Source organism: Rhipicephalus microplus, chromosome 3, assembly GCF_043290135.1.
Source record: "Rhipicephalus microplus isolate Deutch F79 chromosome 3, USDA_Rmic, whole genome shotgun sequence".
Taxonomy (NCBI): Eukaryota; Metazoa; Arthropoda; class Arachnida; order Ixodida; family Ixodidae; genus Rhipicephalus; species Rhipicephalus microplus.
Window position 1 is genome coordinate 67,956,658 of NC_134702.1, and position 24,954 is coordinate 67,981,611.

At 44.7% G+C, this 24,954-nt stretch overlaps 1 protein-coding gene across 1 annotated transcript; it reads right to left on the reverse strand.

The window, feature by feature from the left end:
- Window positions 1-859: 859 nt before the first annotated feature.
- Window positions 860-24,089, reverse strand: LOC142803769 (mitochondrial sodium/calcium exchanger protein-like). The gene is made up of 16 exons (XM_075889730.1): window positions 23,904-24,089; window positions 22,628-22,780; window positions 15,210-15,262; window positions 14,679-14,737; window positions 14,176-14,277; window positions 12,955-13,122; window positions 12,377-12,517; window positions 10,181-10,267; window positions 9,491-9,619; window positions 8,859-9,049; window positions 7,184-7,316; window positions 6,176-6,375; window positions 5,126-5,201; window positions 4,224-4,304; window positions 3,670-3,734; window positions 860-3,076 (listed from the first exon to the last, which is right to left on the reverse strand). Exons 1-16 carry the CDS (start codon window positions 23,940-23,942, stop codon window positions 2,897-2,899), a joined length of 1,857 nt encoding a protein of 618 aa, XP_075745845.1. The 5' UTR covers window positions 23,943-24,089; the 3' UTR covers window positions 860-2,896.
- Between the last annotated feature and the right edge of the window lie 865 nt (window positions 24,090-24,954).

Genomic DNA, 24,954 nt, shown 5'->3' on the forward strand with positions numbered 1-24,954 from the left:
TTTCACGTCTGTTAAGCCCGTCAGATTGCAGAAAGTTGGCGTACGGATTAAGGTGCGGGAATGAAGGCTGCTTTAATCCATGACTTAAGTGCCCGGTGGTGGCACTCGCATCTCGGCGTTCGAATGTGCGGGTGTATATTCCTTGAATATGTATTGTTTTTTATGGCACTGCTGAAGTGGATTTCAGAGGCTGCGTAGAAAGAAAAGCGAGGTTGATATTTGACCCACCAGGTGCCGCGACAATCTCATATGCTCACAAGAAAGCAGTCTTCGTTTTTAAAGAACTCAATCAAATAATTTTATTATGCTGACACTTATTTAGGCTGCGGTACCATATGTAACCAATAAAACTGGTGTTGAATCAGAACTGTAATTATTTTACCAGTTTTATTTTTAAAACCTGATTTTAGAAAACTAGACGAGCTGGACCGGAAGTGCTTAGATGAGAAACAACTGTGCCACGTCTTGTTCGTGGTATTATAGTACTAGAAAGCATGCATGTCTTAGGTACGCTTAGCATTTAAAGAGTGTTGCTATTTTTATGTGGACATCTTACGAGTGCATGACACTATATAGATAGTTTGGCAATTCCAACGCTACCGAAGTCTGAAAGTTGCTGAAGCTACTGAAATTGTTTACTTGCACAATGATGACAATGTGGCATATGGTTGTCTTCATTGCTCCTTAACAGGTAGCAAAAGTTTCATCTGCTGACGGGCCTTTACAGAGGTCACGTCAATAGTTCATGCAGAGGTGGTGAAAGGTCGGTGTAATCTTATGACAACGAAGTCTGGGGACTTTTGAATGCCCCTGTACATGTTCAGAAGAGGCAGAGCTTGATCAATAAAACACGAAGCCGTTTGGAACAAGGAATATAATTTATTGCGATCAGTACAGAACAAAGATTGCAACTAGTATTACAATAATACAAAAGTAAGAAATGCATGCGCAAAATAGTCTCAACAAGCAACTCCCCGTTACGGCTCATACGTATCCACATAAGAGATTTCGGAAAACGCCAGACCATGGCGGCACCGGGGGATGAAAATCATCTTCGTGTTCGTTGTGTTCAAAGGTGCCTCGCTTATTCACCACAGTCTAGGTGTCAACACAGCCAGCTTTTTCATAAAAAATGGTGCCGCGAAAACAAAACGGCACTATTGGAGCGAGAAATGTCAGCACTATTGGTTGTATCGACGGTGAAGTGTACAACGCATGCACAACGCCACCAATACCTAAAGCCGAACTGGCAGAGATTCAGAACAGCATAGTTAAAGAAGCGAAAAGATGGCCGAAAAGAAGATTGCGTTTCAGATCTAACGATGTAGTTTGTTTTTCAGAAAAGAAGCAAAAAAAAAAGATCATTCTAACAAGAAATGTTGCCACTGACTGGAGTCGTACAAGCCCGGTAACTTGAAGAATGCGGATTTATCACGTGCGACATAAATAACGTGTATACATTTGAAGGAACAAATACATGCTCAAAAGAGCTTCAGGAACAATCAGTGTGTATACTTCAGCCTTAAGAAAATGCAAATAAATAGTTATGTAGTTTTCCCACAATGACGACGTTAAAATGTCCCTGAAACGGCTTTGGAAATTTTGTAAATGGTTAGTCCAGATCTAGAGTACATTATTCTCAACACAGGAAGCACATTGTATGGAAGGAACTATGGGACACTGGAAGGCCACAGTCCTCCAAAACCGTGCTTTTCTTGCTCAACAACTTCACTGAGTTGACGGGCTATGCCCTGCCTTCCGCGATGTTCCGCCGGCGCACGGAAGATGGCGGAGGCTACGCCCCACGCTTGCCTGGCTGGTCTCGACGCCACTAAGTGCCGTCACAACCGCTGTAACTCTCGTTCTTTCCTCCGGTATACAGAAGGCGAGAACATGATATGATTAGCGGCATGGGTGACATCACAAAACCATAATGCTTCCTAAATGAAGAGTTGGCTGAAAAGTCAACGTGGTGGCACAGCGGTGAGCTGTAATAGAGTGGGTGCTTAAAGCCTTGTAATTACACGCTTAACTCAGAGTCCATGAATCAGTCTGCTACTATTCGAACAACTGCCGCTGCATGTCAATAGGTTTGTATATTATCATCCAATTCGTTTCAGGGTTTCTTTTCAATGCCGTCCCAGAAGCAAATGCTAGACCACCACCAGCAGCAAAGAGTTCTCTCAAAAACTAATTAAATACAAAAGTATACAACGCGCATCTTAGTACTCGGTGCACAGAACGCGAAAAACACACACACACACACACACAAAAATCAACCTCCCCTTCGCCAGTCTCTCCATGCACAAGCAGACAGACGTCATGGTTTTCTGCTTTGTACAAAATTATTGCATTAAAAAACGAGCACTCGTGTGGTATTTGTGTATGTGTAGTTTCGCCATGACTTTTATTCAGTGGGACGACCCGTGCGAGTTAAGCTGCTCACAATAGGCGGCTGCCAAAGAATGCAAAGATCCAACGACTGTGGCTCTTAGACTCGCGTGTGTCTTGTGTTCAGTTGCCACGTGCAAAGCGTGGACGTCATGTAGTTTCACCAGCTATGAAGACCGGCTCTCTGGACCAGGAGAAAAAAAAACAGCGACTAGCTGAGAGCACGAATGCCCGGTAAGTTCTGTCCACAGAGCTTGACACGCTTCCGCTCACGGACTCACTGTTGGAGCCAAAACCTGATGCAGTTACCACCACGCCCTCTTGTTAACCACAGCTGCGAGATTGATGAAGTGGTTCGAAGGACACGTGCATGAAAGCTGTGCAAACCGTCTCATCATACTTTGCCCATGCGTTTCCTTCCGTTGTGAAATTTAGGGCAGCAGTAAACTGAGTTTAAGCACTTTGTGCTTCGCGTGTGACACGTGTGTTCTATGTGTGTGTCTCTTCACACTAATCCAGATTCAACAAGTACGGCTACGACGAGGAACGTGAAGTAGATGGCAAGAAGCACGCCACCGTAGAAGCGCTTGCTCTCGAAGCGTGTTGCCAGCATTGTGGCCATTGAAGACAATAGGCTGGTGGCTAGACCAGAGAAGAGCACTGTGATGAGCTTGGTGTAGCGAAGCTGGTGATGAAAAACACAAAAACAAAACAAAGAGAAAGTCTTAGAAAGAGAAAGCAGGTGTACCCTGTGATGCATTCCAAGAAAGTATAAAATGAAACATGTAGCTTTCAGGCTGTTGAGATCTAATTCTGATACGGGAGAAATTAAGAAGTCTCAACTTTTCATATTTACGTCACTTCATGGTACACAAGAAGATGAGCGGCAATGCACGCTACTTACTGCAAAGCCCATCAGAATGTGTGGCGCAGTATTGGGGCGACAAAAGCACAACCTAATCAGGTTTTGTCTGTCATATATTTTCTGTGGAATTCGTCACAAATGAATTTGGTAGATGAATGCAGCTCACTGTTGCTTAACTGCTACGATGAAGACTAGTGTGTGTCACGAAATACAACAATTAGACTTTAATTCTTTAATTACGCTTTAGAAGAACAGGTAAAGAAATGAACATGAGAAGTAGTGCTCAATATTCCTCAGTGACGGCTGTAAAGAACAATTATCTTGCAGAACCATCACGAGATATTCTAGCCACTACTGTAGCACTGAGACATGATGGCATGGAAGATATTATCTAAAATAACTCCAATACTCACCACAAGAACGCTGTTTGTTCCGGCTAACTGAATAATAGATGGAATTCCAACACCGAGTAGAAGAGCTGTAGGAAGCAGTTAAGGAGAGCGTGCAAATAGATGCTGACAGAAGAAACAGCAAATGAGCTGCAAGCATAATGTCGGTGATATGCTGACACAAGAAACAGCAAATGAGCTGCAAGCATAATGTCGGTGATAGCGGCCCCTAAATTTCTTTGCGGATTAGATTGGCAGGCGGGAAGCACGATAGAGTCTAAATTTAGATCGGCTGCCCTATCATGTAGTCATTTTCCTGAACAAGAACTGTGTTCTTGAAGGTATATTGTCTGCGAATTTAAATTCTTTCTCAATGTTATCAGAATATACACATAAGCTATAAAATATAAGACCTGATGGATTTCCTTCAGGCTTTCATCGTGTGCTCTCGATGCCTATTGCGGGTGAAATACAATTAGGAAAACAGCAACTGGGTGGACTTTAACGAATCGTGAAGATGAGTACGCATACGTAAAAAAATAGATGAACTTGAATATCATGCAGTTTGTAAAGGATACTTAGGCAGGGTGTTCCAAAGCAGGCCGAGATAGACATGCGTGGGTAGCCTTTTCTGGCGATGTTCACGTTGGCAAGAAAGTCTGGAAATGAAGACATTGGAGAAGGAAGCAATATAAACGTAATCATACATCACAGTTTCAGGAGGATAATATTTAACATGGTACAGGCATGAAGATAGTGTTGCATTTTACAAAATTAAAAATATTTTAATGCCTTGCTCACCAACATTTGACTGAAAGGCTAATGGCACACATGATAATTATCATTACCTCGTTGTTAAGCAATGAGGCTGTGCGAAATGCCCATAAGTTTAACCTGAGAATCTTATTCCATAAATTACTTGAAATAATTTCGAGTCATTATAACAAGGTCTCGTCGTTTAAGAGGCCTGGGTGGACATGCAACCAACTATTTAAGACACGCGGGTCGTTGAAAGCCATTTTGTTTGAAGGCCATACAGATTAGATCATCTTGCGTTGCATGATTGGTTTTCATAGAAGTTTCTTGTTTATTCAGAATTGTTATCGCAAAACTGTCACTACAAAATTCAATGAAAGATTGTGTTAGTGATAAGCGCCAACTGCACATGGGTTCGAGCATGTACGTTTATTCGGCAAGTCGGTTTCTATGAGAGAGATGAAATACAATACAGCTTTGTCTTTCTTTCTGGAAAGAATGATTTTTGCTTGCAAACAAATAGCATCATTGCTCACACTCCAGAAGACTTTGAGTTCTTCAAACTTTTGGATCTACAAAAAAAGCACGTCTTTGATGTCATCCCTCCGAGTGGTAGATATGAAGTGGGAGCACCTTTTTGTCAAGTCAATGCATGGGACATCACTTAATCCTTGCTACATTACTGGTCTACTTGCCTGAACTTGAAAACAATCCAGCCACTTACCGAGAAGACCGTTTCCCCATGCGAGTATTGTCAGTCCGAGTATTCCATCACTAATGCGAAACACAATGCCAACGGCCTGCAAAAAAAAAAACGAGAACATTGCATTCACATGACTAAAATTATATGACAGGGATTAACATTGTTCCCGCACTGACAATTACGTCTTCACAATACAGCCGTGCCAGTGAAACCACTACCATTAACCACCCCATTGTTTCTGGTTTTTATGACCATCACAGTTATAATTGTTCATTTTACTGCAGAGAAGTTATGGCCTAGGTTTGTGGCGTGTCGTAGGAGACGATGTCTTCAGTATGAACAGGAAAGCCCTCGATAACCATCAAAGCATTCTGTATGGATGGTTAACAAGAGCAGTTGAAACCAGGTTCTCTGTTGGTTCATAGCAGAGCTGGTGCCCACCAGCTCTGCTATGACCCAAGCCAGCCTTGCGTGACTCAGTGAAAGCTGCACTAATTTTGTATTCATTCATTTCTGTGCTTCAGCTGCGCAACAAAAATAGGGTTTGCACAAACAGGTTCTTGCAGTAGTGCTGCGTTATCAGCAGTGACTCATTTGCCATTTATACGCAGTCACTGGTTCCTGTATGCCGATTAGCAATGCATGGTGTGATGTTACCAGCATTCATGTCAATTCTCATGCAAACCTAATAAACTTTGAATAATACTCTGTCCTGAATTTCGGCAGAAGATACACGAGAGTCCTTCACAGAAATTTAACCGCCCTGCACTTCCCTGCGAATTTTCAAGCGTAGTTTTGATCGACAATGCATAAAATAGCATTCGGTGAGCAATATGTCGTTATACTATTCGACAGTGTGCTAGCAACACATGTCAAAGCACAAGGTAATGTAAATCGCCAGAAAGGTTCAGAACATTTACTTCTAAGCTTGTTTCGCAACCGCTTCTGCAAAAACATTTAAGCGAGCCCTATAAACCGAATGCCCGTCAAGTGGTGTATCCCTTGGTTGCACCAAATAGAGGTGACACTGGGGAAAAAACAAAATTAAGTTGTTTCCGGCATCGCTCTCACCTGCAACAAGACGACGATCTCCATGGAGATGACGTAGATCCACACGACGCCAACAAAGAAGCCGGCGTAGGCAAATACGAAGTGGTACTTGGGTGCCTTGTCATTTTCAGACGTTAACAGCACAACCACTCCAATCAGGGCACCTACAGCGGCAACAACCGTCCAGAGGGGAACCACGCCGCCGATCTCCACTTTGCCCACTGCAAGTGAAAGCCAGTTAGAATGTTGCAATTGCCGTCTAAAACGAGAACAGGTCGTTGAAGATCATGTCCCCCAGCTTTCAGTAAGCTTTTACCATAATGCCAATATAACATGTACATTATCGAGAGAGTAAAAGCTACCTCCACTTCGGACTCTACAGACCACGCACACTCCTGTAGCTCCTGCAGATCTTAACACTGTATTAATCTCTCGCGAGGAAACGAAACGTACCTTATTGCTAACAAGCTTCACAACACTACAATTTTCTATTCTACTGGGCTCCAGGGCATTAATTAGGGTGCACAAAGTGGGCTAAGACCTTGAGCTGTGAATCACACGATGCGGATATATATATATATACAAATTTTCTGAAGTTCTGGAAGTGTATGCGACCGATTGTCTGGCAGCGTTGTGGCTATGAAAAGTTGTACGGTGCATGCATACCTCGAGTCATCTACATATAGTACTGACCTCCACTTTTAAATTAGTCTTTGTAAAAGGGGCCTACTGTGCTACTTGATGCAAACGTAGGAATGAACAACCTTAACCGGATTGAACTTAAGTCTAGCACAGTGTAGCGGGATCAATATTTGTGAAGATTTACGGGTCATTACGCATAGCCTCAAAGGAAAATGGAAACGATCCGTTTACTAATAATTAAGACTGTATAATTGGTGAATAGGAGAGTCCACGCAATGTCCCTCCATATTTTCACTACGAAACGTACAAAAGTTCGTAAATGATACTAAATAATATGGTGGTGCTATACAATCTACACAATGTACAAAACGAAAGATGAATACTTACGCCCAAAGACACAGACTAGGAGCACAGGGACTGTAATGCAGTGGATGACGTTGAGAGGGCGGCACCAGTTGTTGTTCTTCTGGGTGAGGTCCACCACTGGGGTCGTTATTGCCAAAGTGAAGAACACAGGGATCTATGGAAGACGAAGAGCGACACAGACAGTTTTGCTTATCCTAGTTATAGTTGCGCACAGACACTACACGCACGTGCTAAAGTAAAACAGCATGCAAGTACCAACACCGCCTCCGTTTTGCACGCTTTTGATGTGCTTACGAGCATATGCGGTGCTATACATCATTGATGTTATGATCTTGTCATATAACCAACTTGTGCAATTTTAAGGCAGGAACCAGCGGATATTTAGCGGAATTTTCAAGAGTACCTGTCTAGAATATCCCGTAGTCTCTAAAACAACAGGATGCTGATGCAGCAGCTATGACTATAGGAAGGAGCACCGGAACAGTCTTCGCATTCCCAGTACCATCGGTATTAAATGCAGAGGTAAGTTAAACTACCTGATAAAACAGGTATTAGTAGGAGCTGCTGCTACTGAACCAGCACTTAGCCTCTCCAACCGAAATTGTGGATTGTTATTGTGTATATACCTTAGGGTGTTCACACTATCATGCACTCGTCCATTCACCTCGTCTTCACCATGTTGAATAGCACAGCAATAAGCAATAAATATTAATAAATTATATGATTATGCATTGTTCTATTGTTAAGGTGACTTCAAGTTACCATGTACTATACGGCTACGTTCCTGAAATTTTATGCTAAACAAGAAAAGACGCGGTTTTGTGGCAAGCTATTAACCATCATATCACGGAAGTTCTTGCCTCGACGAAGGATGACAAAGTCATGCAGACTATGTTTAACTATTGCACCGATTGCTCATGTGTAGTTTTTCTAAACCCCTGGGTCTCGATTCGACTCATTAACAACGTAGATAGCATTGTTACCAAGTAAGCATGTTGAAAAGCATGTTAAGGGCAGATAACATTGTGGACATGACTGCCAACGCATATGTGGCATTGTCGCACGCTCAACCATTGTACGTTGTATCAGCTTCCCGAGTGGGTTTGTCTGTTCCCTTTTTAATGTGATCATGCACATTAGAAACCTATGTGAAGGTGACATTTTCTTCCAAATAACAGCCACTGGCTTGACTAGGGACAAAGAGAGCAAACAGAGATAAACAACTTTGCATGGAGGCTTCCAACATTATTATTTTGTCTACCGCTGGCACCGAAAAGAGACGGGGCGAGGGGGCTTCAAAACTTTTTCACACCAGAAATTTTTCATCTGTATGCTGTGTACACGGACGCATAGAAACACATGCACAATAGACTTAAGGGGTCATGGAAACCAATTGCTAGCTGCATTCATGCTGTTATCGTACCATGTTTTATCCAACGTGCAAACCGGGCAAGGAAAGTGGGTGTAAAAATAAACATTAATGACCCATCATTGCTTATAACATAAATACCATACTAGTAAATCAGTCAGTAAATCCCAATTTTCACCAGGCATGCTGGTCTTGCGGGCCATCATTTGTCATAGACAGCTCCCCCTTAACCATGACTAGTCGACTCAACTGCATTTGTCGAAGCACCTGTAATGTCACACTGTTCCAAAGTGTCAGTTCTAGGATAAAATTAGAACAAGCAGCTACCTTAAAAATGCTAACGAGGTACATCAGGAACGGCTCCTTCTCTTTCTCGTCCAAATTAACGGAGAGAAGTTTGTTGATCACGTCCAGTACAAGGCCCGTCGAACTCTTTTCCTCTTCGTCTGGTATGCAAGGAAGCTTGTCCGGCTTTGAAGATCTCCTTGGTTTGTCGACGGCAATGGTAAGTGTGTCCACTGAAAAAAAAAGAAGAAGAAGGTAGAATAGCATAAACATGGTATAAATTAGGTGGGCAAGTCAAACCTTGTACTGACATGTAAGGAAGACAACCTTGCTGTTAAAACATTCAATAGGCGACATTACTGATCAGTTTATCAGTACGCTGCATTAGCCATCTTTTAACCAGCAACGCAACATTGCCCATTAGTCAATTAACACTGACCAGCAAGAGACAAGTACTGATGGTACGGCTTGATGTACAGGGTGTTCTCATACATGATCTGAATAAACATTGCTTGCATCAGCAGAGCAGAGAAATGCACAATCATTTTTACAACAGTGGCAGCTCAAGGCAGTACTTTCACGTAACTGGCTCTTCTTGTTTTTCCATACAAATAAAAAAGGAAGCATTCCACGAGATTGATCTGACATTATTCGATGCAAAACGATCAACTCACCGTCGACTTCCTCCTCAAGGCTGTCAGCGCCGAGGTTGATGTAATAGACGCCCTCATCAGGATCTGGCTCTGTGTTTTTCCGGGCAGCTTCAATGTCATTGCTTGGTTCGGTTTTCAAATATCTAAAAGCTGCAGAAAAAAATGATATTGGATGAAGATTGCCAAGCAACAACACTCTTGCGATTAAGCTATATAGGAACGCATGCGACCATAAATATGGCCCCCAAGAAAGTCCCTTTATGTCGCTTCAGTGAATGAAGACTTATTCCCCACAGAAAGTCTTAATCAACCTTGATGCCACTATCTATACTGTTACTAACTGCGTCTTTTCAATGGGCAAACACATAGGCATAACGCTTTGTGCATCGATCTCCAGATGTTCGATTCACATTATGAGGGGCCTCTGTCAGGCACAAGGCGCTGTTAGTTTCTTCCTGTACTAGACCCCTAAATTTTTCATGCACGTAGATTCAACATAGCCACTCAAATTACAACAGTGGTCTAGCCAATAGCAAATACATTTTATGAAATTCAAACCCTGTTACGTTACTATTGTCGCTTTGCTGCTCACTATGCATTTAAATAGAGGAGTAAATATGACAAAGCATTCGCACGGAACCGCAAACGACGTTCTGATTCTTGTAAAACAGGACGCAAATAGAAGTTGCCAATTACACCGAGTACACTTACCGATTGGCACGACATAGGCCCGCTCCGGGTCATCTAAGGAGTGCCGCCTTCCATTGAAAGTGAGTTCGCTTGCAACTGTGGACGCTTCTGTAACCGAAACGAAGTGCCAAAGAGATGCACATGAAATATAGTTGCAGACATCATGCTACTAATTGAGTAAGATAGAAGATTGCGAGAACAGGTACCTTCGAGGATGTGTACCAGTAAAGATTTACCATAAACGAACTCGGGAAGACCTCCACAAGACCACTCCGGACGCACACGCAGTCTCCGTTCGCATTCGTAATCTTCCTACACATTCGATCCGGAGAGGCGGCAGCGTTTGCGTCCGACGTGCCCTTGCGTTGGCCTTCTCGTGGTTCCTTTATGCTAAATACAAAGTACGTTGCTGCGTTGCCTTTTAATTGACTACGTAGTGATGTACCTGTTCTTGTGACCAAGATTGTGATACCTGGTGGTTCTCTTTTTTTGTGGGGTGGGTTGGCCATGTGGTACGTACTCATTTTGTGTCTTAAGCTTTACGGGTGGCATTTGCCATGCGTGTGTTTTGTTGGGGGCTACAACGCTCTTGGGCGGGACACCACACTGTGGGCGGTGAGGCGCCACCTTAGCGCTGGGGGGCCTGGAAGACAAAGACCCAAGAATTAAGGCATTTGTCCTGCGTTCGAGCACTTCGCATTAATTCTGCGATTGAAATAAAACGAGCCCTTTCGTTTCACTCTGCATAAGCACCAGTGACATGCAGCACTGTGCTTATGACCTCCTTGTGAAGTTAGCATGCACTTTGTTATGTTAGCTAGTCCTGATTATATTCTACTCTTTGTCTAGATTTTAAAACCATCTTAATTATCATATCACAACACAGATACAGCGTCTCTATACAAAAAATAGAATTTTTCATAGCTCTCTTTAGGACTACGAATACAAACCACGCATGAATAGCATTCTAAATTGGCTAGCAAAATGCAGTACTCGAACGCAGGATATGCAGAAGACTTAAGGCTTTAAAGTACAACAACGCGACCACGGAGAAAAACACGATTTTTTAAAGGCACGTTGTTCTTCATGCAACTTTAGTCATCTTAATGTTGTCATTTTTTTCTTGAGCCGCAGGCTTAAGGGGCTCTGTCAAAGTGTCTTTTCGCAAACAAGCAAAAAAGTACAAACACACCAGCTGAACGACGTTCATGTCCATAAAGGTTGCTACAGTCGACAGTGACATGCTTTAATGCAGGTGATTCGCAATGATCAGGCTGCATGCTTATGACATATCAGAACCAAATAAGAAGTCTCCATGCAAAACATGCGCTTCGTTCGACGCTTGCAAAGTCGAATGCTCATAGCTTTTTTTTTTTTGCCTCTCGAAAACGAAGTGCACCAAGGCTGCTTTCTTACACCTTGATATCAAGCAGATGCATACAGCTTAAAATGAAGAAAACGGTCACAACTTTCACACAAGGACAGCACTGAACTAGTGTAAGTCAGAACAGCAGTCCTCTTGCAAAACTGTACACATATAGACGATGAACGACAGCACTGGGGACTGAAAGACAGAGCAGGTGACTGAAGATATCGAAACGAATAGGAAATGCCAAAAAATGAGTGAAACACGAAAGACTCTCATGAGCTCTGGATACAGTACAAAGCTCTCACACCAAGATATATACAGTTCTGGGTTGAAAAGCACAAACGAGTTCGCAAAAATCAACATCCAGAACGACAAAAAAAATGAGAACTCGGAGAGCTTACGACTCCCGAGGTAGTCCTGCAAGAAGCGAGACAACGGTGCCAAGGACCATCAAATTGTGCGGTAACAGTACGGTGAAAGTGGTAGCATCACAAAAGTTCAAAAGGACAGCTTTTGTATACCTTACGTGCGTTGTGAAGGCACAGAAACGCTGAATCCGTCTTTTAGCAGCCACACCTCTGTGTGAAAGTGCGCGCTACCGACGCGGGTCTCGGAAGACCGTCTCCTACCCAAAGGAGAGAAGGACACTTGCGCTGCACTTTAGCGTGAAGCCGTCTGCCAAAAGCTCGGAGGCGGGTTTCTGCATCCCACGCGCACGATCCCGGTGACAGGCACCAAGGTGAGATGGCGCTGCCGACGCAAGACATGGCGCCCGTCCGGTTTGGCAGTATATACGAGCCTGCAAACCGTCAGCGCCAGAAGCGTTGGTCGAGTGGGGAAGCACCTACCGTTCTTAGGAGGCTTTTCATCGTGGCCAGCTTTTTCTGTGTCTCGCTGTTGGCGATCCTGCTCTTTGACCAGGTACCTTTGGTAAACTATTCCACTCACGACGACAACAGTAATGTATGCGCAGTAGAGGCAGATGAAACCTGCGTGTTCAGAAAGAAAACTCCGTCTTGAAGGGCTGCCTGCTGATTTTGTTTCTATTTGAAGTTCAATTTTCTTTTTAAAGACCACTCTACTCTGGAATTCTCCCTTTACTGACGCCCACTATAGCATGCCTTCTTCCACAATTCTTACTAAAAGTTTGTTCATGATTTTGCTTTTGAATTCTTGCTTTTAGCTTGACAACATAGTATGAAAGTACCTAGCAGTTGTATGATACAGTCGTTAAGAGCGTTCTTCATATTACACAAGTCCATGCCACAATAGGCGTGGAAGCTGTACGGAAACACGAGAAAACATCGTGGATAGTCGACAATAAGTGTAAGCTAACTGATCCCTTTCAATTCGTCATTTTTATCATATTAATATTTTTCCGTATGTAGTATAAAAACATCTCAGTAAAACGAACATTTAGCCGTACCTATAGCGTGCATCATGGTGATCGATCCCGTATAAAACAAGTAGAAGGCCCAAGCCCCGGCGGAGAAGTAGAACACGACGTCTCTCATGAATGGTCGGGAGGCCAACTTGAAGGGTGCCACCAGGAACACCGAACCGGCAACAACGGTGGTGACGAATATACCGCCACCTGCGCAGATGAATACGGTTTGCCCTTAGTAAAGAATTATTCCTTCTGGAAAAAAAAAACACAGAATATCTATGGAGTAATGATGATGAGGGAGGCGAAGCGTCCGTCAACCCGTCCATGCTTCCGTCCGTCCACGCCACCATCCGTGCATCCATCTATGCGTCCGTCCGTCTGTATATGTGTCCGTTCATGAGTTCGTCCATCAATCTGTTTGTCTGTCTGCCTGTCTGTCCATGCATCCATACGTCCATACATCCGCGCGTCTATCCATCCGTCCGTCTGTCTACTAGTCTGTCTGTCCATCCGTCTATGCGTCCATCTAGCGAACACTCCAAGTACCGCCATCTCTCATCTCGCATCCCCTGTGGCACATACAGGCTTTCGAGCGGTTATGTGCCAGCGGAAGCTACGCACTACTACATACATACAAGGGGTGGACAGACCAACGCCTTAAGGAGCTTCGCCCCTAAAATAACGTTATGCGAAGCGGGATTAACGCTTGCCATTAACAGTCATGACAATACGTTTCCTGAAGTTGTTAATGAGCGAGCTCAATAACGTGAACTGTATAAAGCCAGTTGACGCTGATAGCATTGGTTAGGTAATATTGAACGTTTATGAGTAAGTCATTTCTTATAGCATAAATATTTTGATTAACAAAGCAATGACGCTTCGTTCACAGACAATTATGCCCAAACTAACAATTGAAGCTTACTGGGGTGGGGCATGCGTTACGCTCCATTAATGTTCAATTGTAGTGCAGAGCTGACTGATGGTTGGTTTGACATTTGTTTTTACGTTCACGACTGTTCCCGCCGACTATTTTACGTCAATGGCGTGAAAACAGACTATGTTGCCTGACCTGCAAGGAAGCACAATCTCCTTACAGTTTAAAATTTGTAGTGAATAACGTTCAGTAATGCAATGTATAAGTAAATGAACGTGTTATTCACATACAACGGTCTTTTAACCCGTGAAATATATTTCATTTATTTAGTAGTGCAACAATGTACATTAAGCAAATTTTATGAAGGATTATCGAGCTTAACCTACCTATAAGGCCTCCAATGACAAGTTCGTATGATCCTTGTCTCACTCCCGCCAGGGCAGCGAAGATGTCCGGCGAACCATTGCCGAATGCGAGGAGTGTGACGCCATGCACATTAGTCAAGGCATTTTTGATATAAAGATACGTTATACTGCTTTATTAGAAACCACCGCAATTAAAAGGCGAGAACATTTTGGCATAGTGACCAGCACACTAATGTGAGTCGTGTATTTAACAGCACAAATGTTCAAAAAATGTTTTCTTAGTGCCTTCAGCTTTAAAGAAGAATTAGTTTGTTGAAAAGTTTTGAAAAATAGATTCGTGAATAATGGCAAATAATTGCACTGTAAACGTAGAGAACATCGGAAGTTTGTCTCAGTATGAGACGTATTAAAAAAAAATACAAATGGTATAACGAAGAAATACTCCGAGAAAGACGACAATTTCGACTATGATGAGCTATTTTAGTCAAGCAAACGTAGGTCACAGTTCTGCAGCACAAAGGATACTGCCATGTTCTGGGACATGCGGAGGGTCTTTGAGATGACGAACAACGCTGGGGTCAGGCTGGAAAAAAATTTGTTAGAAAGGTCAATTTTCTTTTTATTGTTGTGTATATAGATATAAGCAGTTTATTATCACATGAGCACAGTGTGACACACTGTTGTTACTTAGCAAGAATAGACCGAGAGAAATTATCATAGTTAAAAAAGTGTTACGAATGTTTTCAATTGAGCTATCCTGTCTACGTTGCAATATAAAAACACATTCTATGCATTTCAGCTTTTCTTCTTTACTATTATCTAAATGGCCTATTAAGTATGCCGAGAAAGAATTAACTAAAATTTTCATGCATGTTCTCGTTGCAACCTAAATGAAGGCAATACAATATATTTACTGATTTTACGGTAATAATTCCGTTATTTTAAATTTATCTCTGACTTTTTACCAACTAGATGTCTACGGGTAAACGATCACCCCTACACAAGTATGAGAAGAGGGGAAGTCATTGCAAACAGGTGCAGTGATGATCACTTACAAGTCACCTGACGTGACGCCGAGAGCGACGAACAACACCAGCAACCACATCACCTGCGAGTAGAAAATAGTAATACATTATTAAACGAAGAGATGCGTAGAAAATGGAACATAAAGGCAACTCCAGATACCACAAAGCAACCAGTATTAACCTGTTTTTTGTACCTTCCTCCTAATACAGAGCAGGTCACGTTTACGCAGTACTTACAAGAAGAATGAAAAAAAAAAATGGTTCCGTATCTGCATGTTTGACTGCAAATGTCGTCTAAAGACGATAATCTTGCGGGTGGAGAGTGCGAACAAAACGTTTATTGGATGTTCTGCACGATAAAATCGGTGAATTGTATTCTTAAAGTGCTGCGTTAGAGAGTCTGGATCTGTGTAGTGAAGGCTAACTAGTGCATTGAGACAGTTAGACACGAGCGCCATCTGGCAGTTATCTTCAAAAAACGAAGGAAGGCGTGCGCGCCCATGGAGAAAGATGCGTGCCTGTCTCAAAAGGCGATAAGGTGTAGAACGCAAAGCGACGGACAGGTGCCACCACCGTTTCGTCTTAGCAAAACGCTGGAAACACTTGCCTTTTCGAGCATCGCGTTGCACTGTAAGCACAGCGTGATAAACCCTACGGTCCTAAGTTACTTGCGTGTGCATTCTCTAGTATAAAGGAACACATACAAAACATCGACGTGTTATTATGGTGCTTCAAAATGCGCAATAATTGCCCCTTAATTGACAATCGCGCATGTATGAACGCTGAAGCTTGAGCAATACTGGTGGGCGCTGCGGATGAGGTTGGCCATTTAAGATATCGTTAGGTGCCGTTAAGAAAATTGTTACTGTAAACAAACAGACAGACGGACCAAAATTTTGGTGTCAGAGGTCCCCAAGAAAGGCTATCGCACTTAAAAAAATGTTGTTATGTAGGAATTGGTGTAACTCTAAATTCTACGCTTACTGCAGCTTCCCAACCGTGAAATTATAGGAAGTGCGTCAAATGGAGAATCCAGTGATTCCCTTTGTTCTCACGCTCTTGTCAATGCCCAGGTCTATGAAATCGTGGGTTTGCCGAGGCGGTGGCACCCTCTCTGGTGTGGCGCGTTGATTAGCCAGATGTTTCAGAAACGCTTTTCGCAACTTTGACTATATCAAGATAAATTCTTGGTTACTGCTGTAGTTCATATTACTTTAGACCTAGTTTATTTATATTGGTTTCGAGCATTAGAGAGTTTTAGTACTGCGTACGCTGCGTACGTGGCGGCGTTGCGTACGTAAGGACGCCACGTTCTGCGTAGTGCGCATGCGCAGAGCGCAACGCGCACGTATCGCGTTACGTACGCACGCATGAGATGCGTGCGTGCGTACGTATGAGCTGATCGCGCCGCTCTCGAACAAGTTCGCGACAGCGCGAGACTTCGTTTAGCAAAATGGCGGCATCGAAGGCAAGCACCACGGAGGAAGGAAAGGTAGGAGAGGCCCAGACGTCACTCGTTGTGAAGCCGGGATGAAGCCGGAAGTCGGCCATATTGACTAGGCAAATTCTCCTCGCTTGTTTACATCCGAATGTACAGCAGAAGGCACGACTCTCTCTCCGGCTCGGAAAGCACGTGGGCTGCGCAGCGCGTGTGTCCTGACGATCCGAAACTAATGGAACGGGGTTCATCTCTCTGAGCCTGCGGGACACCTTCAGCGAAATCGCTTCGTCCGAGTAATAACAGGGATTAACAGCTTGCCGACAACGAAGCAACTACGAGAGAACGCGCGCTAGATGCACTGACAACGGCGAGTGCTTTCACGTCATTAATTCAGCAACTGTACAGACAACACGATCGGTCATGCGCCTTCTACGGTTGCATTCCGCCACGTGGTCGACGCAGCGTCCTGTCACTGTGTCCGTGTTCCGCGTGAAACTCACCGGCGTCAGCATTCTGCGACAGTGGTGACTTTGAGGACGGTGCTAGTGACAGTTGAACGCAGTTGCTGTTACGTTGAGATTACATGCAATGCTGGTGGAGAGTGTACCAAGCGGAACAGAAAAGGTGTTTTAAAACGCACATGCAAGTTGTTACTGTACACACACAACACGAAACTACGTATGTGCACATGGTCCTCATGGCGTCTTGCTGGGCTCAACAGCCTCGTCCGTTGTCACAAGCAGGAGCACTGCTCAACCGTCACTGACCTGCAAGGCGTTCGTCGTCATTCAGCTTCGTCATGGTGCCCAACGCAATTTCGCTGACCACTAACTGCTTCATCCGCGTCATCCGCCGCACGACACATGGATATGCACTTGTTCTATGCACTGTTGAAACCCCGTGATGGACAAAGGGATTTGTAAACGTTGCTAAGAGTAATGTAACTGCCAGGAGAACACTACGTAACCAATAACGGCGCAGAGCACAGATATTGCCCGCCACGGCTCAGCACGAGACCTGGGGAGGCACACATTCCGCCGCCAGCCACGGCCGCTCACTGTTAGACCAGCTCCACTGCGCAACACGTAACCATAGCAACGCCACCAATGTGCCTAGTGAATATGGCCGCCATGATGTCATTTTCGCCACACTTTTCACGCCCTGCGCCGGCTAGGCATGCCCTCTCCTACCTTTCCTTCCTCCGTGGCAAGCACCGACCGGCTCTGTGGCTTAAAATACGGCCATAATCTGGCTATAACACTTGGAGTGGCTCACATTCGCTGTCAACAACACGTGCTTCTATTTTGATCTACCAGATGGCGCAACACGCTTCACGCTCGTTACGTACGTGGGTACTACTGCGTACTAGAAGCCGATTAGTGGCAAACGACACCACGTAACGCAAGGCGCTTGCGCGATGCGTACGCAGCACCATTCCGCAGTACTAAAACTCTCTATTGTTATACTCGGCGACAGCTTTTCTTGACATTGGAGTGAAGCACGGAGGAAGGAAAAAGGTAAGGAGAGGGCATGCCCAGACGGCGCAGGGCGTAAAAAATGTGGCGGAAATGACATCATGGCGGCCATATTCAGTAGGCACAATGGCGGCGTTGTTATGGTTACGTGTTGCGCAGTGAAGCTGATCTAGTTGTGAGCGGCCGCGGCTGGCGGCGGAATGTGTGCCTCCCCAGGTCTCGTGCTGAGCCGTGGCGGACAATATCTGTGCTCTGCGCCGCGTTATTGGTTACGCAGTGTTCGTCTGGCTGTTACATTACTCTTAGCAACGTTTACAAATCTCTTTGTCCATCATGGGGTTTCAACAGTGCGTAGAACAAGTGCATATCCATGTGTCGTGCGGCGGATGACGCGGATGAAGCAGTTAGTGTTCAGCGAAATGGCGTTGGGCACCATGACGAAGCTGAATGGCGACGAACGCCTTGCAGGTCAGTGACGGTTGAGCAGTGCTCCTGCTTGTGACAACGGACGACGCTGTTGAGCCCAGCAAGACGCCGTGAGGACCATGTGCACATACGTAGTTTCGTGTTGTGTGTGTACAGTAACAACTTGCATGTGCGTATTAAAACACCTTTTCTGTTCCGCTTGGTACACTCTCCACCAGCATTGCATGTAATCTCAACGTAACAGCAACCACGTTCAACTGTCACTAGCACCGTGCTCAAAGTCACCACGGTCGCAGAATGCTGACGCAGGTGAGTTTCACGCGGAACACGGACACAGTGGCAGGACGCTGCGTCAGTCGCGTGGCGGAATGCAACCGTAGAAGGCGCACGACCGATCGTGTTGTCTGTACAGTTGCTGAATTAATGACGTGAAAGCACTCGCCGTTGTCAGTGCATCTAGCGCGCGTTCTTTCGCAGTTGCTTCGTTGTCAGTGAGCTGTTACTCTTTGTTATTACTCGGACGAAGCGATTTCGCTGAAGGTGTCCCGCTGGCTCTGAGTGATGAGCCCAGTTCCATTAGTTTCGGATCGTCACGACACACGCGCTGCGCAGCCCACGTGCTTTCCGAACCGGAGAGGGAGTCGCGCCTTCTGCTTCGCATTCATATGTAAACAAGAGAGGAGAATTTGCCTACTCAATATGGCCGACTTCCGGCTTCATCGCGGCTTCACAACGAGTGACGTCAGGGCCTCTCCTTACCTTTTCCTTCCTCCGTGGAGTGAAGGCTACGGAGGCGGGGCCTCCGCACATCTGTGTTACTACGCAAGTAGTCCGGCAGCTTGCAGCCGATTTCGGTTCCAGTTTCGGTTTTCGCTTGCTCGCTGCGCTAGTGTGTTTAGCAAAATGTATGCATGCAAAATGGGAACGTCAGAGTTAAACTTTGATGAGAGTGCATACATGGAGCTAGTTACTGTGCTGTTTATATACTGGTACATATAAAATTTTCCGTTGTTCAGAACGTTTTCCCAGCATTATTCAGCCTTTATAACAGTGAAGTTTAGGTTCCGTGTTCAGCCCAGTATATACGGGTACGCGCCACACGTGATCGAATGTTAACGTTTACGATATTGAGCCCTGGTACAAGCGAAATGGAAGGCCGGTTGCGGCACGATCCGGCCACGGGCCTGTCTTGTTTCAGTTTTGCTGTATTCGGTTTACGCCCTCAAAGGCTGTCAGCAATGATCGGCGCAGACTGCGCCTCAGTGTTCGAGAAGCCTCACAATTGTTGTAGATCATTGTTAAGATTGCGCGCAAGACGCGAACAGTGAAGCTTATTTCAAAGCTTGCGCAGCCACCAGTGATAAGGCTGGAAAGTTTGATGCGTGATGTATTAAAGACGGCGCGTCCCAACGATGAGCAGCTTTTCCACGGCCGATGCTGTGCTCGCCGCTGCAAGAGCAAGCAGCAGACGCAGCCGGCGTGCGGAAAACGTGGTGCCGTCCAAGAAATAAAAAAGAAAAAAAAAACTAGGGCGCACGATAACTTCTTTTTCATGAACAGCGTCCCATACTTGTTCTATCCTTATAATGAAGAAAGTTTTATTTATTCGGGCCAAGTAGCTATTAGAATAAAAAAAATAGGTACTATTTCCTGGCGCGCACGCATGCAGGCGGTTCGGCTCCATAGCTTCCACAGTGCTGTCAAGAAAAGCTGTCGACGAGTATAGTCTTGTTTGAGGCTTTCGCTGGCCGTTATGTGACCAGGTACTATGAGACAGTGGATGAAAGACAAGTCAGACCCCAGAAGCGTAACGTGCTTTCAAACTTCAGCCGTATCTAAGCAAGGTATCGGTTAAGCGGGGTTGCTATATAGAGTCATTTATTACCACAGCCAGTAACAGATAGAGCCAAACTCAACGAGTTCCCATGGTGGACCCATAATTCAGGCCAATAAGGCAAAAAAAAAATGACGATGTTTTGCTCATGTGATTAGCTGCTAATAATCACATTGAATACGTGTCCTCAAACTTAGCAGCCTCTAGTCTGGTGAGAAGTTATCATGGTCAAAGATTGCAAACTTTCACTATCACAGTGTTAACTACCAAGAGTTTCTTGCTGCTTCCATGAGCCGAAAATCAAATGGAGCAATATTGAAAAACTCATTTGTTGCCGCCTTTTTTCCGTCGTAATGTTGAATGTTTTGGGAGCTTGCTCCTTATGCTCGAGCCTTGCCCATCCATTTCATCGTAGTAGCCACGCTTCGTCTGGAGCAAATGACAGGGTCAGAATGGAACGCGATTCGCGCGTCTCTCTTCTTGGACGAGAGGGCACGCTGGGCCAGTGACGCTACGCCATCAAAACGCGAGCCCCGACGCGAGACGCAACCGACGCGACCGGCGTCCGTGGGTGCTCCCATAGTTAGCACCGTTCCAAGGCACGTGGCGCTTCCGAATGCTAGTCAAATCCGCCGATTTTTGCGCAGTAGGGAGGGGGCGCTGCAACGGGCGTTCGTTATACTACTACTACTACTACTACTACTACTACTACTACTACTACTACTACTACTACTACTACTACTACTACTACTACAACAACTGCTACTACTACTACTACTAATAATAATATTAATAATAATAATTCACGGTTTACCAGGTTTAACTTCCGGAGCAAGCTTCTTCACCATCATTCACTTCATGCATATGGCGTCATTTTTCGTAAAACCTTAGCCGGTTACAAACTCATGTGTCTAGTTTAACTCGCGCTATTCTGACATTAAAAAGTACCTGGCCCAAGTGTTGGAACCCCGGGCGACGTCTAGGACCCGCCGCCAATTTCACTGTTCACAAGAACTGTATACATTTAGAGCTCAATTAAACGTGGCAACCAAAGTCACCAACAAAGCTTCTCTTATTAGCACAATGCAGGTATTCATGAAAACCCGTTTTCGCTCGCGGTGTCGACGCTCAGAATTGCCTGATCTTGATTTACCTTTAACTGGGACAAATGTATGATGCAATACACGTCACTGTTGTGCTTGCTGTGGCGTGATTACCCTTCCCACATCTGGTCGTTGAAATGGCTCTTATCTCTGAGGATGCTTCATCGCACCTTGTTTGCGACACAAGTACGTATAATTGCGGCTGCGACGCTGTTTGAGGGACATCCATAAAGTGGGGCAATTCCTGTCATGCCCATGTGGCGCGGGATGCTTTTACGACGTGACGCGACGGACACAGCTGTTTATTGCGTGCGTAAGCATGAAAGGAAAATCCAGCAGATCCAGCTTTCCATGAGTTGCAGTTCTCTCACAGGCTTAGATAGCAAAATAAATCTCTAAATCGAAAACTAGTTGAAGAAATATATGATAACTGTATGTATTTCTTGGAGCTCTCTATATAGAAGTACAATTTCTGCCGTCACTGTAGAGGCAAATGGCAAATTTACACCTTCGAAGTAACATAACTCAGGTGTTAGATTGTTGCCGCGGGCATTCGTCAAGGGAAACATGTAGCTTTAGAAAACGAAAAAGAACTTGTAGAGAAAACGTATTCTAAAATATGCTAAAATACTAAATATTGGTATGAAGGGATGAAATTCTAGAATTGCTGTTGTGCCAAGTGCGCATAAAATAACAATCGTTGTAAAAAGAAGCGAGAAGTCTGTGTTGTGGTAGCACACTGCGATTATTCATAAAGATAGAAAATTCTGACAGCTGAGATGTATCTGTCTGACGCAGTACGAAGGTACCAGAAGCGGAGGTGTGGATAGCATTGACGGTGACTGTAACCTGTACCGGCGACATATGGTGCATTGCCGATTGCGATCGAGCCCGGTCAAGATCGAATTTCTCGACAGCGCTTGGCGTTCTTTTTTAGCTTGCGCAAAGGAACCATTCGGCATTCCAATGAGTTCCCGGTCGCGATAAAAAGTGTCCGCGTCACAGCGGTATCGAATATTAGAAATTTACAAGCCCATTTATTTCATAATCGCAGTGACTTCTTGTACTTTAAGCCACGAGCGCTGTTACGTCAAAACTCTATGCACTTTATTTTATGCATTATTCAACGTGATCACAAAAATTTCCGCTGTTTTGAACAGGGCTCTTACCGTGAGCATGAGAGATTCCACGAAGTGTGCGGGGCCGAAGAGGCAGTAGATTCCCTCTATGTAGTTGACGTAGCCCATGTTGGAGGCACATGATGAATCAGAACGAACAAACTCACACCTGTCAGTCTGGTTCAAGCTCGTCACGTCCCGACACTGCATAAAAGGTATGCGATAATGTTATAGACCGTGACGTATGGCGTTTTGTTCTTCAGTACTGTACAGTTAAAAAAAACAAAGCGGATCAGGGCTGAGAAGCACGTTAAAGTGATCGAATTAGCCACTCTATTTAGGTATTCATTCATAAAATTTTCAGTAAAAATCAGGGTTAATAGTGGCAAATTTTAGCTCACCAGAGGAGGACACAACGAAGAATTTCATAAAGACCAGTGCAGATCACTGGTTCTTGTGAAATTCTTTGTTGTGCCCCATCTGTTGTGCGCAAGTTTTTCCACTATGCATCTATATGGACCAGCCTGCATTTACGTATTATTTATTTCTAGGCCCACGCGAGTATCTGCAAGACAGTTCAAAAACTTATATATATATATATATATATATACGTGTGTGTGTGTGTGTGTGTGTATCTACATATGTATATCAGTGCTACAAAACGACTTATTTAAATTTGATCTAGCCCACTTGAAGGTCCACACAAAAACTGGAAGCAGTGTTTATTCGGGAAAAAATGTTTATTTCTACTAATTAATAGAGCCAAAGTATTGGTTGGCCATGCGTTACTAACTGCCAAGAACTGCTTGCAAAATAGAATAGAAGGTAGTATTGGGGCACACAAAAAAAGAACACACACACAATAAATTGCGTAATATGGCTAGCAAGAAGACAATGAACAAGGTATCTATGCCACTCTCCTTTTTTCCCGTAAAGGGCAATTATATTCAAGCACGCAGCTCTAAAATATTGAAATGATTGTGCTTGTTATCTGAACTGTTACAGTCTCGCTATCGTATAAGGGGCGTATGACTATGTGTTATTATTTTCGGCACGCATCGCATTGCTCATTGTGTTCTCCTGATGCCGCCAACAAATGATTGTGTATACCATTGATTGCACATGTAACAACTGGAATTCACATATATACGAGATACGAGATACCCAGATGTGGTTTAGGAAGCAAAGCCCACAACTTTCTCATTTCTAGAAAGTGAAAGTAAATGCCTAATGTGTTTCCCCTTATCAGCATAGCTCGGCCTGTAAGGTTTGAGTTGCTGACATTTTTTTTAAGGAAGAAAACTGAGCAAGAGGACGACCGACTCACCGATGCCGCCATAAACTCGACCGCAGCTGTGGACACCATTCCGGAGTATGGTAGACGCTAACGCGAGGTCTCAAACACGAGGTGGCTTCTGAGAACTGGTCCGAACGAAAAGTCACGATGTAGAAGTCTCTCCAAACTCGTTCGCGCGGATGCATCGGCTGAAAGGGCGAACCCGTGCTGAGGTCGCGGGACCCGGGACACCGCTTAAGTAGTGCTCCTCGTGAAGCGCTGCCTGCTCACTCATTGGTCCAGGATGAGCGATCACGTGGTCCTCCTGCACATCCGGTGTCGTCCTGCGTGCCAATCACGACATTGCAACGCTGTACTTTGGACGACGAGAGAAAAAACAAACGCAATGCGTAGGGGAGGTGAGATGATATGTCGTTCTTGTTGTTCCGCTATAGATCCCCCTCCCCCCTTTCCACGCCACAGAAGTGTCTTGCTCCTCCCCTACTGCTCAACTTCCAGTACGTTCTCTTTCTCTTTATCTCAGAATTATAGCCCATGAAGTGCCGTTATGAAGGATTTTTTTTCTTTGTTTTAGGGGACGTTGTAAAAACAACAATCTCACGTCATCGGTCCGTGCATTGCGGGTCTTATCACCGACACCTCGCGAAACAAGTGCGAACATCGCCGCTTCGAGTGCGAGACGGTGAACGCAATGCCGTAGGTAACATGTATCTGCGCTAGATAAGTCCAACCCCGCTCGCCTTATTCCTCATCCTGCTGCGTCTGGTCTCGTTCGCGTCCGCTGTACCTTTTGCGTGCAATGTATACGTAGCCGGCACGCCAGATAAGCTGCGCCAGACTGCGTTCCCCGTTCTCGATCAGTGCCTCGTCGTCGATAGGCGAGCGCGACGACAGTGCAACTGCCGTGGAATCCCGTTTATTGTTCTCCGATTAAGATTCGTTCGAGTGTTGTTTTTCCGCACTGCGAAGCGCCTATTATGACTGCGACGCGAAGCAGCGAGGTGACAATAGTTAAATAATGCGTAAGTGAGGGACGCTATAAAAATTTCAAAAATAAAAACATAAAGAAAGGACGAAGAGC

Excerpts from the sequence above, each read along its gene's own strand:
- LOC142803769 (XM_075889730.1), bottom strand. The coding sequence starts at position 23,942 with ATGGTGTCCACAGCTGCGGTCGAGTTTATGGCGGCATCG. Across the intron at positions 22,781-23,903 it reads TCGAGTTTATGGCGGCATCG|TGTCGGGACGTGACGAGCTT; the intron begins GTGAGTCGGTCG and ends CCTTTTATGCAG. Across the intron at positions 3,735-4,223 it reads CTTTGGAACACCCTGCCTAA|CTCTTCTACTCGGTGTTGGA; the intron begins GTATCCTTTACA and ends TGCTTCCTACAG.